Source organism: Anomaloglossus baeobatrachus, chromosome 7, assembly GCF_048569485.1.
Source record: "Anomaloglossus baeobatrachus isolate aAnoBae1 chromosome 7, aAnoBae1.hap1, whole genome shotgun sequence".
In the NCBI taxonomy this organism is placed as follows: domain Eukaryota; kingdom Metazoa; phylum Chordata; class Amphibia; order Anura; family Aromobatidae; genus Anomaloglossus; species Anomaloglossus baeobatrachus.
The window spans coordinates 282,671,910-282,688,075 of record NC_134359.1 but is presented as its reverse complement, the minus strand read 5'-3'; the positions used below and the strand labels follow the sequence as shown (position 1 = coordinate 282,688,075).

At 46.1% G+C, this 16,166-nt stretch overlaps 1 protein-coding gene across 1 annotated transcript in view; it reads left to right on the top strand.

Moving 5' to 3' along the window:
• The window catches only part of GRID2IP (Grid2 interacting protein), a 78,302-nt gene that overhangs the window by 8,528 nt on the left and 53,608 nt on the right, over positions 1-16,166 (top strand). The window contains exon 2 of the mRNA XM_075318283.1: positions 11,008-11,162. Coding sequence (XP_075174398.1) covers positions 11,008-11,162 — 155 coding nt within the window. The remainder of the gene's footprint in view (positions 1-11,007; positions 11,163-16,166) is intronic.

The window sequence follows — 16,166 nt, the reverse complement described above, 5'->3', positions numbered from 1 at the left end:
GTGATGTGGTCAGAAGCATTGCTGAAATGCGTCGGGTTATGGTGTAACTGCATACCCAATAATTATATATATTCCCAGATTTGGCAGTTTTTGGAAAAGCTGGGGTACAACTATTATGTCCAAAATTACTTTTTGCATAAGGTTGTCGCACAGCTTCCAAAACATGTCTTTACTGCTCCATTATTGGGCATATTTGCCTTAGAGGACAGCACAGGTAGTGCATAAATTGCCCCAGTGCTGGATCCCCTTCATTACCTTTTGGTTCAGTCGCGCCCCATTATAAAGAGATTCGTTTGCAGTTTCCTTCATAGTCAATGGTATCACTTTTCCTTTTCTTCCCCTTCCAACCCAGACCACAATGACAACTTCTTCCAGCAGAGTTTGCAATACAGACAACTTTGGCCCCTCATTTCTCCAACACCTTCCGAATATTTGCCCGACCTTCACAAACTCCCTACCCTGATCTAGCCCCAATTGGGTCCCTGTTGTGGCCCCATCTGCCCTGATGTGTAACTGTGTCCCCAACTATCATGTTTTAGAAATAATAGTGTCATTTTTATAATCCCCCTTCCAAAAAGTGGAGACAGTGCCACATCAGCGCTGCTTGACCTTCATTTTTGGTATTGGTGGGGGGACCTATCCTACATTACAAGGAGGGGAAAAAAATGTCAATGGGTTGTTCAGAGCCCTTTTTGGTGTCGGATGTCCTCTCGGTCAGGGAGTGAGAATGTAATAAATAGTGGCAGACATCTAGTCCTTCAGGGACAAAGCCCTGGATAATTTAAGGGGGGATTGTTTAAGCCCCCCCCACACAAGTATAGTAGTTGATGACACACAGGTGCAGTTAGAAGGGCATATGATGCCATAACAGGCACACGATTGGAGATACATCAGGGTAGAGAGTTTGTATAGGTCGGAAAAATATTCGGAAGGTGTTTTGAAAAGTGAGAGGCCAAAGTTGTCTATGTTGGAAACTCTGCTGGAAGAGGTCGTCATGGTGGTCTGGGCCGGAAGGAGAAGAAAAAGTAAAGTGACACCATTGACTGTGTAGGGAACTGCAGGTAGTTCCCTTTATAACGGGGCACTGCTGGGGTAGAGGGTTTTTGGGTAAGTTGAGTATATATAGGAGGGGGCTGGAAAAGCGTTTGTGTTGCAAACTCTGTCTGGAGATAGTCGTCATTTTGGTCTGGGCTGGAACGAGATGAAAAGGGAAAGTGACATTATGGACTGTGTAAGGAACTGAAGCCAGTTCCCTTTATAACGGGGCACTGCTGGGAAAGGGAGTTTTTGTGTAAGTTTGGTATATATAGGGAGGAGGCTGGAAAAGTGTTTGTGTTGCAAACTCTGCCTGGAGGAAATCATCATGGTGGTCTGGACCGGAAGGATAAGAAAAGGGAAAGTGACATAACAGTGTGCTGATGGGGTAGAGAGTTTATATAAGGCTGGAGTCACACTTGCGTGTGATTCGTGCGAGTATCGATCACACTGCCCAGGCTGGCCATGCCTCTCCTGACTGGAGCTGGTCATCATCACAGAAATACATACAGCGGAGCCGCTCCTGGCGGAAGAGAAGCCAGCCGGTCCGGGCAGTGCGATCCGATACTCGCACGAGCCACACGCAAGTGTGACTCCAGCCTTAGTTGTGTATATATAGGGAGAGGACTGGAATAGCATTTGTGTTGCAAACTCTGGAGGAAGTCGTTATGGTGGTCTGGGCCAGAAGGAGAAGAAAAGGGAAGGAGACATCATTGACTGTGTAGGGAACTGCAGCCGGTCTCTTTTATAATGGGGTGCTGTTGGGGTAGTGACTTTTTGAGTAAGTTGTGGGCTGGAAAAGTGTTTGTGTTGCAAACTCTGTCTGAAGAAAGTTGTCATGGTGGTCTGGGCCAGAAGGAGAAGAAAGGGAATGTGACACCATTGACACTGAAGCCGGCTCCCTTTATAACGGGGCACTGCTGGGGTAGGGAGTTTTTGTGTAAGTTGGGTATATATATAGAGGGGTCTGAAAAATCTCATGTGTTTCAAGCTGGCTGGAGGAATTCGGCATGGTGGTCTGGACCGGAAGGAGAAGAAAAGGGAAAGTAACATAATGGTGCTCTGCTGGTGTAGAGAGTTTGTGTAAGTTGGCTATATATAGGGAGGGGGCTGGAATAGCGTTTGTGTTGCAAACTCTGGAGGAAGTCGTTATGGTGGTCTGGGTCAGAAGGAGAAGAAAAGGGAAAGTGACACCATTGACTGTAGGGAATTGCAGCCGACTCCCTTTATAATGGGGGGCTGCTGGGGTAGTGAGTTTTTGTGTAAATTGGGTTTATATAGGGAGGGGACTGGAAAAGTGTTTGTGTTGCAAACTCTGGAGGAAGTGATCATGGTGGTCTGGGCTGGATGGAGAAGAGCAAATGAGAAGAGTTCACCTGTGAGTATTTAGATATTCACTCATATGGCGTTTTATGCCATATATAAAGCAGGTCTCGTGACGTCAGATCTTTTTTGGCCCTTTAGGCTTAGGGCCAATACATGATTGCAGCTGCTTTACCCTCTAGCACGGGGCTGCTCCTGTGTGAACAACCCCTTTAATCCTCCCATACACTATTCCTGTAGGGATCGCCGTTCCCTATGCAGACTGAAGCCTTTATAGTCTATTAGGGCCGCTGATTTACTGTAAGCAGGGGAGATGTAGTTCCAAATGAATTGCTGCAACGTAATTACCGTATCGACTTTTTAATGACTTGTAAATAAAACAGGAATTAGCTTTCTAAAAGATTTGAAATCTGCCAAGAGATGTGAGGCCGTCTCCCAGGGGCGCGAGCCGGGCACGAATTACCGAATAACACATTCAAAGGAAAAGTACAGCTCCAGCGCCGTATTCTGCACGCAGCTCCCCCGCCTCTTAAGTACTAAGAACTGCAGATGCTGTTTTTGGATAAGGACCCCCTAAGAAATCACTTTTCGGTAGCACTAGATCACTTCTAACATAAGGTCTAGCATGATATCGTCAGGTATTGCTAAATAAATACAGTAAAATTACTGCCATACAGTCATCATATAGTGGCGCTATACAGGCGCTCAGCAGATCATAAGAGAGAATGCAGCACAGATATATTCGGTGACATCTTTTTGACTTTCCCTTTTGTTTGCTATCCAGCCCAGACCGCCATGACGACTTCTCCCAGTAAGTCACGTAATCTCCCTCTCTTTTATAGACTAGTGACAGCTTTTGGACTGGAGCCCCTCATTTCCATCTGGACTAGGTTTCCTTTCTTTTGGTTCTTTATAAATCAATGTCAGTTTTGTTGCCTGCAGCTCATGGCAGCGCATGTCAGCTGCTTTGTAGCCACGCCCCTTTAGGTTGAAATAGTTGTGTTTCCCACCAATCCTTGCTGATTATACAATCCAGTTGTTTTCTGGACGCCTTGGTGGAAGGTTCTGCTGAGGATTCTCCTGAAGTTGTTGGATTCCATTTGTCTTTCCTTCACTTGTGTCCTATTAGTGCAGCGGTGGGTCTAGTGAACCTTACCTGCCTCTCACTAGCCAGGGTGTCTACAGGGCTCTCAGAGTCTCAGGTTCCTGCTTGGCGAGAGACTGTATAGGGACAGCTACAGTAAGAATATGAGGTGTCCATCTACCCCTCTGACTAGCTCCAGGACCCTCCGTTGTTATTGTTTCCCAGTGTCCCCTTTTGTTTGTGGTATTTGTCGTACGCCAGTCGCCCTTTGGTCTGAACGCATTAGTCTCTCGTGCATATTCGGGCGCTCTCCACCGGGAGCGTGACGCAGTATCACAAGAGTTTCCAACGCAGACGTTTTTGGCTCTTCACTTTTCCAGCACCTTCCACTTATTTGCAAAATACCCAAACATCTCCCCCAATTTTGAGCCTTTTTTTTGCCCTATTTGCCCCTCGTACTGCACCTGTCCTCTATTACTATGCTGTAAAAATAGTGTCATTTTTATAATTACCCTCCAGAATAGTGCCACACTGATAACAATGCTAAAAACAATGGCACCAGATGGACAGTGCCGCTAAAAGTAATAGTGCCATACAGATGGTGGAGCAAGAGGGCACCCAAAATCTGACCCGGGGCACGTCGGTGGTTTGTGTATGGTATTTTTACACCCTGGGAAGGCTCTTTAATGGGTGCAAGAGCGCCCCCTAGCTTCTTCTGTAACAAACCCCAATGTACAGTATGTCAGGTTCCCTTTAAGTGACTGACGGCTCTTTATTCCCAAGTGCTTCTGCAGCAGCTGCAGTGCTGGATTTACAGCTGCTTGCGCATGTAACAGCCTTAATCTGTACGATCCCCGGGGGGATGTCGTCTGTTGTTAGGCCGCTCTTTATTTCCTGCAAGGTGATTGTTCCCTTTTAGGTTTCAAGATCGTTTTTCATGCTGCGATTCTCAAAGAAATTCCAAGGAGAGCGAAGAATTTCATTTCAGACCGAGGAGAATGACACGGCCATGTTTCATCAGGAAGCGTGTGATCAGGGACAGCGGTCACATCTGCTCTGATGTACAGACCCCAGGGGTCTTCCAGGACCCTCTAATCCTGGGGTTGCTTCCCATTCACATCAGCTCCTTATTTACCTATGTACCCAAATACATGACCTCTAACCTCATCGTATATCTTTATAGAGGTCAGAGGTCCTATTAAACTAAATGGTAAATCTGTCCTCAGTGAGCTCCCCCTAGTGGTGGCTGCAGAAAAAACAAATTTTATCATTTTTCTCTATGGCTGTGTGAAGGGAAAAAGAGAAATAGGAGCTCAAAATTTCAAGACATTTTATATATTATCAGTGACATAATTTTTAACTATTTAAATGTTGAATCTATTATTACACTTCCACCCTATAGAAAAGCACAATCTTCTGTCTTGCTGCCCTGATCCCTCACAACAGGTTGGAGCTGTCCTTGCTCTATAACTTGTGATCCACTGTTTTTCAGTGGGAGATTCTCCCTTCTTTTGCATTCTGCCAGCATTATAGGAGCTGGGACTTCCACTTATTCCTTCCCAGTTTGCATTTCGTCTGCAATTGTTCAATGATTACCTGCCCTTAACTGAAAGCCCTCCGCTCTGTGAGACAAAAATTCACCCCCACCCCCCTCTCTATAGAGAGACAAGGACCCGCCCCATGTACCATAGAAAGACAAAGACCTGCCCCCAGATACCATAGAAAGACAAAGACCATCCCCCACTTACCATAGAAAGACAAAGACCTGCCCCCAAATACCATAGAAAGACAAAGACCTGCCCCCAGATACCATAGAAAGACAAAGACCCGCAACCAGATACCATAGAAAGACAAAGACCCACCCCCACTTACCATATAAAGACAAAGACCCGCCCCCACTTACCATAGAAAGACAAAGGCCCTCCCCCACTTACCATAGAGAGACAAAGACCCTTCCCCACTTACCCTAGAAAGACAAAGACCCTCCCCCACTTATCATATAAACACAAAGACCCTCCCCCACTTACCATAAAAACACAAAGACCCTCCCCCACTTACCATAGAAAGAAAAAGACCCTCCCCCACTTACCATAGAAAGAAAAAGACCCTCCCCCACTTACCATAGAAAGAAAAAGACCCTCCCCCACTTACCATAGAAAGACAAAGACCCGTCCCCACTTACCATAGAAAGACAAAGACCCGCCCCCACTTACCATAGAAAGACAAAGGCCCGCCCCCACTTCCTGTAGGGCAGAAGTCCCCAAACTTTCTTACCTTGAGAGCCACATTCAACTCTGAAAATTGTTCCTGAGCCACATTCAGAGTCACCCCAAGTAGCGATACTGAGCTCTCACCTTCCCCCACATAGTAGTGGCACCCCTATTTCCAATATAGTTGCTGGGGAAGGAATGGGTTAATGTCTTCGGAAAGATAAACCGGAAAAATGATGAATTTCAATGTAGCATATTAGTCAACGCGTTTTGAAGTCATATATGTACTTGTTCTTCAGGACAAAAGGGACAGGGAGCATGTGTTGGAGGACTGTATAGAGAACTTGTCTTCTATAGTATTAAGAAACAAGAACATTGTATTATATTATATTTTTAAAAAATTATTTTTGCCTCTTCTTATTACTGCAGAAGACGAGTTCTCTATACAGTCCTCCACAGATGTCTCCTGTCCCTTTTGTCCTGAAGAAGAAACTTCTATATGACTTCGAAACGCGTTGACTAAAAAGCAATGAACTCCAATGTGGTTTATCCGGCTCGATCCTTCCACGGCTCTACACATTGTCAGCACAGAAATTAACCTATTCCTTCCCCAGCATTTTTACCTTGTACACCGGGGGTCTGCAGCAGCCTTTTACAGGTTGTGGGTGCACAATCTTAGCCAGGTGACCGGCTTCATGTTCCCTATCACCTTGTGTTATTCGGATAAGACCCTGTTGCTCTTGTCTTTCCAGTTTACTCTTTATGACCGGTATAATGATGCCAAATCTTCACACTGAGCCGTATACTTACATCTAGGATTTCCCACCTTCCCCCCATTCAGTATTCCTGTATATATCACTCTCATCACTCTGCTGCATTCACTTTCCAGTGCCTCCTATCTCCGTATTATTATATTCCCCTCCTCCCAGTATATAAAGATGCAGATCTGCGCAGAGCTTCTCACAAAAGTCACCATCTGGAGACCGGCTCCTCATGGCTGTTTGCTAGACTTGGTGCTAATGTGCCGACTGTCAAATAGCCGCGAGCCACAAGTAACTCTGGAGCAACAGGCTGGTGCCCCCCGCTGTACAGAGGCAAACACCCGCCCCCACTTACTATAGAGAGACAAAGACCCACCCCCACTTACTATAGAGAGACAAAGACCCGCCCCCACTTACTATAGAGAGACAAAGACCCACCCCCACTTACTATAGAGAGACAAAGACCCGCCCCCACTTACTATAGAGAGACAAAGACCTGCCCCCACTTACTATAGAGAGACAAAGAACCACCCCCCACTTACTATAGAGAGACAAAGACCCGCCCCCACTTACTATAGAGAGACAAAGACCCGCCCCCACTTACTATAGAAAGACAAAGACTCACCCCCACTTACTATAGAGAGACAAAGACCCGCCCCCACTTACTATAGAGAGACAAAGACCTGCCCCCACTTACTATAGAGAGACAAAGAACCACCCCCCACTTACTATAGAGAGACAAAGACCCGCCCCCACTTACTATAGAGAGACAAAGACCTGCCCCCACTTACTATAGAGAGACAAAGACTCACCCCCACTTACTATAGAAAGACAAAGACTCACCCCCACTTACTAGAGAAAGACAAAGACTCACCCCCACTTACTAGAGAAAGACAAAGACCCGCCCCCACTTACTATAGAGACAAAGACCTGCCCCCACTTACTATAGAGAGACAAAGACCCGCCCCCACTTACTATAGAGAGACAAAGACCTGCCCCCACTTACTATAGAGAGACAAAGAACCACCCCCACTTACTATAGAGAGACAAAGAACCACCCCCACTTACTATAGAGAGACAAAGACCATCCCCCACTTACTATAGAGAGACAAAGACTCACCCCCACTTACTATAGAGAGACAAAGAACCACCCCCACTTACTATAGAGAGACAAAGAACCACCCCCACTTACTATAGAGAGACAAAGACTCGCCCTCACTTACTATAGAGAGACAAAGACCCTCCCCCACTTACTATAGAGAGACAAAGACACGCCCTCACTTACTATAGAGAGACAAAGACCATCCCCCACTTACTATAGAGAGACAAAGAACCACCCCCACTTACTATAGAGAGACAAAGAACCACCCCCACTTACTATAGAGAGACAAAGAACCACCCCCACTTACTATAGAGAGACAAAGAACCACCCCCACTTACTATAGAGACAAAGACTCGCCCTCACTTACTATAGAGAGACAAAGACCCTCCCCCACTTACTATAGAAAGACAAAGACCCGCCCCCACTTACTAGAGAAAGACAAAGACCCGCCCCCACTTACTATAGAGAGACAAAGACCTGCCCCCACTTACTATAGAGAGACAAAGAACCACCCCCACTTACTATAGAGAGACAAAGAACCACCCCCACTTACTATAGAGAGACAAAGACCATCCCCCACTTACTATAGAGAGACAAAGACTCACCCCCACTTACTATAGAGAGACAAAGAACCACCCCCACTTACTATAGAGAGACAAAGAACCACCCCCACTTACTATAGAGAGACAAAGACTCGCCCTCACTTACTATAGAGAGACAAAGACCCTCCCCCACTTACTATAGAGAGACAAAGACACGCCCTCACTTACTATAGAGAGACAAAGACCATCCCCCACTTACTATAGAGAGACAAAGAACCACCCCCACTTACTATAGAGAGACAAAGAACCACCCCCACTTACTATAGAGAGACAAAGAACCACCCCCACTTACTATAGAGAGACAAAGAACCACCCCCACTTACTATAGAGACAAAGACTCGCCCTCACTTACTATAGAGAGACAAAGACCCTCCCCCACTTACTATAGAAAGACAAAGACCCGCCCCCACTTACTAGAGAAAGACAAAGACCCGCCCCCACTTACTATAGAGAGACAAAGACCCGCCCCCACTTACTATAGAGAGACAAAGACCCGCCCCCACTTACTATAGAGAGACAAAGAACCGCCCCCACTTACTATAGAGAGACAAAGAACCACCCCCATTTACTATAGAGAGACAAAGAACCACCCCCACTTACTATAGAGAGACAAAGAACCACCCCCACTTACTATAGAGAGACAAAGACCCTCCCCCACTTTCTATAGAGAGACAAAGACCCGCCCCACTTACTAAAAAGAGACAACGACTAACCCCCACTTACTATAGAGACAAAGACCCACCCCCACTGACTATAGAGAGACAAAGACCCACCCCCACTTACTATAGAGGGACAAAGATCTGCCCCCCACTTACTAAAAAGAGACAACGACTCACCCCCACTTACTATAGAGACAAAGATCCACCCCCACTGACTATAGAGAGACAAAGACCCGCCCCCACTTACTATAGAGAGACAAAGAACCGCCCCCACTTACTATAGAGACAAAGACCCGCCCCCACTTACTATAAAGAGACAACGACTCACCCCCACTTACTATAGAGAGACAAAGACCTCCCCCACTTACTAAAAAGAGGCGACTCACCCCCACTTACTATAGAGACAAAGACCCGCCCCCACTTACTATAGAGAGACAAAGACCCGCCCCCACTTACTATAGAGAGACAAAGATCCGCCCCCCACTTACTATAGAGAGACAAAGACCCGCCCTCACTTACTATAGAGAGACAAAGACCCACCCCCACTTACTATAGAGACAAAGACCCGCCCCCACTTACTATAAAGAGACAACGACTCACCCCCACTTACTATAGAGACAAAGACCCGCCCCCACTTACTATAAAGAGACAACGACACCCCCACTTACTATAGAGAGACAAAGACCGCCCCCACTTACTATAGAGACAAAGACCCGCCCCCACTTACTATAAAGAGACAAAGACCTGCCCCCACTTACTATAAAGAGACAACGACTCACCCCCACTTACTATAGAGAGACAAAGACCGCCCCCACTTACTAAAAAGAGACGACTCACCCCCACTTACTATAGAGACAAAGACCCGCCCCCACTTACTATAGAGAGACAAAGACCCGCCCCCACTTACTATAGAGAGACAAAGATCCGCCCCCCACTTACTATAGAGAGACAAAGACCCGCCCTCACTTACTATAGAGAGACAAAGACCATCCCCCACTTACTATAGAGACAAAGACCCGCCCCCACTTACTATAAAGAGACAACGACTCACCCCCACTTACTATAGAGACAAAGACCCGCCCCCACTTACTATAAAGAGACAACGACTCACCCCCACTTACTATAGAGAGACAAAGACCGCCCCCACTTACTATAGAGAGACAAAGACCCGCCCTCTCTTACTATACAGAGACAAAGACCCGCCCCCACTTAATATAGAGAGACAAAGACTCACCCCCACTTACTATAGAAAGACAACGACTCACCCCCACTTACTATAGAGAGACAAAAAGACCCGCCCCCACTTACTATAGAGAGACAAAGACCCACCCCCACTTACTATAGAGAGACAAAAACCCACCCCAACTTACTATAGAGAGACAAAGACCCGCCCCCACTTACTATAAAGAGATAAAGACCCGCCCCCACTTACTATAGAGAGACAAAGAACCGCCCCCACTTACTATAGAGACAAAGACCCGCCCCCACTTACTATAAAGAGACAAAGACCCGCCCCCACTTACTATAAAGAGACAAAGACCCTCCCCCACTTACTATAGAGAGACAAAGACTCGCCCTCACTTACTATAGAGAGACAAAGACTCGCCCCCACTTACTATAGAGAGACAAAGATCCGCCCCCACTTACTATAGAGAGACAAAGACCCTCCCCCACTTACTATAAAGAGACAAAGACCCGCCCCCACTTACTATAAAGAGACAAAGACCCTCCCCCACTTACTATAGAGAGACAAAGACCCGCCCTCACTTACTATAGAGAGACAAAGACCCTCCCCCACTTACTATAGAGAGACAAAGACCCGCCCCCACTTACTATAGAGAGACAAAGACCCACCCCCATTCCGTAAGTCATTTCAGCATGTTTGCTCTTACAGATGGATTACACTTGACAACAGGCAGTGTATAGGAAATTATACAGAAGGGAGACCCCTAGTGGACAGAATTATGGAGTGAATTTTGAGGAATTGTCAAGACCATTTTGGATAAAGTGATGGTCACTTCTGGTAGTGATTGCATTGGTCATCAGATGAGCCCTAGTTTATCACAGTGAATGACTGACACATCGGAGGACTCCTTTTATATTACATTATTGCTGCTGCTCATATCAGACAAGTGCACCCTGCAGAGTATATTCTACCGTCACTTACATAGAGTCGTCATTCTGATGTTTTGTTTTCTTTGTCATTTTGCCCTCCGGCATTTTCCTTCCAGCTTGATGAGGTCTTGGGGGAGCAGCCGGCCTTGAAGGAGAAGGTCTTTGCTCTGTTGAAGCAGTACGCTCAGGACAGGAAGGTGGATCGTTTGGCTTATATGCTGCCCATGATACTGACGGAGGAGTCTCAGCACCGCCTGATCGACAACATCAGGTAACAACCTCCCTGGGGGCATTATCCTATATGGATGAAGCAGAAATAGCCTTCTGGATTTTTAATTTTCCAGAAACAGTGCCACCCTTGTTCATAGGCCATGCCTGGTATTGCAGGTCAACTCTATTAAATTGAATAGGTGTAATACCAAGCACAACCTGTGGACAAGTGTGGCGCCATTTTTGAAACAAAACCTCTATATTTTTTTCTAATTCTGAACATCCCCCTTTAAGAAATTGATCTGCAAGGTTCAGGTTATATACGTCCATGTTCTGTAACGCGGCACTTTCTTTCTTTTTTTTTTCTTTTCCCTTGTTCTATTTTCGTCTCTTGTTGATCACGGGATTGTAATTCACAAATCCTCAAATAGCAAAAAGCTGAGACAGAAGCTTTAGGCGCAAAAGTGCAGAAAAAAAAGGTTCTGGCAGATGTGGTCAGTACATACAGCATCCCATCGACGTCAATGGAGCTGTTTAACCCCTTTCCAGTATTTGCACTTTCCGTGGATCCCGCAGAAGCTGTAGTGCAGATGATGTGCCCTTATTTCTGTGTGTATATCCAGACCAGGTATATAGCTTCATTTCTCAAGATTACTAACTGAGCCAGTCCCTATGGGCACGATGAGCCTTATTTATCAAAACCTGTCTAATGGAAAAATTGGCTTTACTGCATAGAGCAATTTAAGAAATTAAGGCCAAGGTCATAGGCTGCCCACACACATTTTTGCTAGAACGCTGAATTAAAATTCTTTATACGTAGTTAATAGACATTGTTTTTTTGTATGAAAATTAAATAAGTTCAACTTTTTTTTGCTTATATGTGTCCCCCGTGATGATGCTGCACAGAATCAGTATCCTTCACCCTCTGGCAGCTGACAATCAGAATCAGTCTCCTTCATCTGTGGCAGCTGACAATCAGATTCAGTCTCCTTCCCCCTGTGGCAGTTGACAATCAGAATCCGTCTTTTTCACCCTCTTGCACCTGACAGTCAGAATCAGTTTCCTTCCTTCTGTGGCAGCGGACAGTGGGAATCAGTCTCCTTCACCCTCTTACACCTGACAACCAGAATTAGTCTCCTTCCCCCTGTAGCACCTGACAATCAGAATCAGTTTTCTTCCCTCTGTGGTCACTGACAATCAGAATCAGTCTCCTCCCCCTGTGGCAGTGGACAGTTAGAATCAGTCTCCTCACCCTCTTGCATCTGACAATCAGAATCAGTCTCCTTTCCCTTGTTGCAACTAACAATCAGAATCAGTCTCCTTCACCCTCTTGCACCTGATGATCAGAATCAGTCTCCCTCCCCCTGTTGTAACTGACAATCAGAATCAGTCTCCTGCCCCCTGTGGTAGTGGACAGTGGGAATCAATCTCCTTCCCCCTGTGGCAACTGACAATCAGAATCGGTCTCATTCACTCTCTTGCACCTGACAATGAAAATCACTCTCCTTCCCCCTGTGGCAGCTGACAATCTGAAACAGTCTCCTTCTTCCACTGACAGCTGACAGTATAGTCCCTTCTTAATCCCCCTGTGAAGTCTCTTCTCAGCTATTCTTCCATGTACCTCAAAGGCTCTGATCCTGCCCTGCAGGATAGAAAGTAATTTATATTGGCTGTCAAACAGAAAATCATTATGCAGAGACCTGATGGTGGGGAGAGTAACTGAGCATGTGCGACCACCAGCATTCTGTTCATTAGGAGAATGTGCACATTCTACACTTTGTACACCAGGTGGCGCCATGTAAGAAAATGTCATAGCTGTATGAGAGCCCTAATGTTGGCCATTTTGTAGGTCACTGAACTTTCCCAACTATGTGGTACAGTTTTGTAAAACCTTACCAAATATATAACCTCAAGGCCTTCGTTTTAAGGTGGAAACTCCCTTTAAAGAGGACTTGCCACTCGCCATAACCATATCATTTTCTTTACCTGGTTCAATTGTCCTCGTTCTCCTGAATCCAGCGATGTTTTTCTTTTGTTTCTACGCCTCTGCGTTCTTGAGATATGGCCTCTCTTCCCTATGTAGAAATTGTTTGTTTTTTTATCAACGGGGTGTGGTGCTCAAGTCTGTTTGAGAACCACGCCCACTTGGATAACAAGACTAGATTTACACACAGGGAAGAGGAGGCCATATCTCAGGAACGGAGAGGCGTAGAAACAAAAGAAAAACATCGCCGGATTCAGGAAAACAGCGGCATTTACACCAGGTAGAAAAAAAGTGCATAATTATTGAATGTGTCACGTCTTCTCTAGAGGTGATGTTTTGACTTTATACGAAGCAGTGACCCTGTATGTTAATTCACCTTCTTCTTATAGACTCAAATCTGAGATAAGCTGCTCAGATCTATGAGTTTCTCTTCGGCTACACTAGTAAATATTTCAGAAGACGGAGGTTTGTACAGATAAATATAGCGCCATTGTGATGAACCGGGCTCCCCTGTGGCCCAGCCGTAAAAATAGAGAATGTGAATAGGGCCGTGCATTAATGCTTAGAGCTCCGGTCACAGGAGGGGCGGCAGCTGGTCTCCTCCTAATCTCTTATCTCTGGTCATCTACTACACTTCACACTGCAAAGGGTTAATGCAAATGAAAGGCTAAGCCCCCAGATTTACCAGCTAATCTCTACAAATGAATTGCTTCTGAAGGCGCCATAGTATTAGCAGCCCATGGGTGTGCCCTCCACAAAAAGCCACAGTCAGCAATAACAGTACCAGTAATAATAGACGCAAAAATAACCTCAGTCTGAAGGGTTAATTCATAGGAAGACTGTGCGGCCAGCTCTGATAAATGCCCACCGGGCCCCGTACCACGTCTGGCCGGGACGTGGCATTAGAAAAGCAGCAGCTTGTCCTCACATTAGTGGGCACTAATCACAACAGGTCGTTTTAAAAGGAAACTTGCTGAAGATGAGGAAGGATGGGAAGGAGGGAGCGGGGCAAAAGCCCAAAGGGCCACTCTGTACTGGAGCTACCCGAGGCATTGTCATCAGCTGTGGAAGTGTCATAGGCAAAAGCATCGGGCACCAAGGGAAAGTTATCTATGTATTGTTTGGATGGAGGGAAAGATAGAATGGATGAGGGATGGATGGATGGATGGACGAGGGATGGGATGGATGGATGGACGAGGGATGGGATGGATGGATGGACGAGGGATGGGATGGATGGATGGATGAGGGATGGGATGGATGGATGGATGAGGGAGGGATGGATGGATTGATGAGGGAGAGATGGAATGGATGAGGGTGGGATGGGATGGATGGATGAGGGAGGGATGGGATAGATGGATGAGGGTGGGATGGGATAGATGGATGAGGTATGGATGGATTAGGGATGCATAAATTTATGTGGGATGGAAGGAGGGATAGATGGGGAGGTAGTGCGGGATGGAGGTATGGATGGATGAACGGATGAACGATGGATGGATAGAGGGATTGATGGATAGATGGTATGAGGGATGAATGGATGAGGTATGGATGGATGGACGATTAGGGATGGATAAATGGTTTGATGTGGGATAGATGGAGGGATGAAGGTATGGATGGATGATGAATGGATAGATGGAGGGATGGATCAAACGAGGGATGGATGGAAGGATTGATTGATTGATGGGTGAGTGGGTGGGATGAGGGATGAATAGATGAATGGATGAGGGAGGGATGCCATGGATGGATGAGGGATGGATAAATGGTTTGATGTGGGATGGATGGGGGAGGTAGTAAGGGATGGATGAATGGAGGGAGGGATGGATGGAGGAGGGATGGATGGAGGAGGGATGGATGGAGGAGGGATGGATGGAGGAGGGATGTATGGAGGGATGGATGGATTGATGAGGGAGAAATGGAATGGATGAGGGTGGGATGGGATGGATGGATGAGGTATGGATGGATTAGGGATGCATAAATTTATGTGGGATGGAAGGAGGGATAGATGGGGAGGTAGTGCGGGATGGAGGTATGGATGGATGAACGGATGAACGATGGATGGATAGAGGGATTGATGGATAGATGGTATGAGGGATGAATGGATGAGGTATGGATGGATGGACGATTAGGGATGGATAAATGGTTTGATGTGGGATAGATGGAGGGATGGAGGTATGGATGGATGATGAATGGATAGATGGAGGGATGGATCAAACGAGGGATGGATGGAAGGATTGATTGATTGATTGATGGGTGGGTGGGATGAGGGATGAATAGATGAATGGATGAGGGAGGGATGCCATGGATGGATGAGGGATGGATAAATGGTTTGATGTGGGATGGATGGGGGAGGTAGTAAGGGATGGATGAATGGAGGGAGGGATGAATGGAGGGAGGGATGGATGGAGGAGGGATGGATGGAGGAGGGATGTATGGAGGGATGGATGAGAGATGTATGTATGGATAAGTGATGTTTGGAGAGATGGATGGATGCATGAAAGGATGGCTGAAAGGAGAGTGGGAGGGATGGGTGAGAGTTGCATGGAGGGAGGGATAGAGGGAGAGATGGATGAGAAATTAACACTAGAACTACTGAGGTAGTCATTTTGACTACTTTGCACTATGTATTTCTATATAGGTGTCACGAGTCCAGTAGTTCTAGTGTTAATGGAGGGAGGGACAGATAGAGGGATGTATAGATTAAATGATTGATTGATCAAAGACACCATCTGCAAGGAGTTTGTATGTTCTCCCCGTGTTTGCGTGGGTTTCCTCCGGGTTCTCCGGTTTCCTCCCACACTCCAAAGACATACAGACAGGGAATTTAGATTGTGAGCCCCAATGGGGACAGTGTTGCCAATGTATGTAAATCGTTGCGGAATTAATAGTGATATATAAATGAATAATAATAATAATAATATTTATTATTATTATTATTAAATAAATGGAGAGATGAATGGAGGGATGAAGTGATGGATGAGGGATGGATGGATGGATGGAGGAGAAGGCAGTGAAGGATGGATGAGAGTTGGAAGGAACATATTACAGGACTCTGCACAAATCAATGTCTTAGTTCATGGAAATATA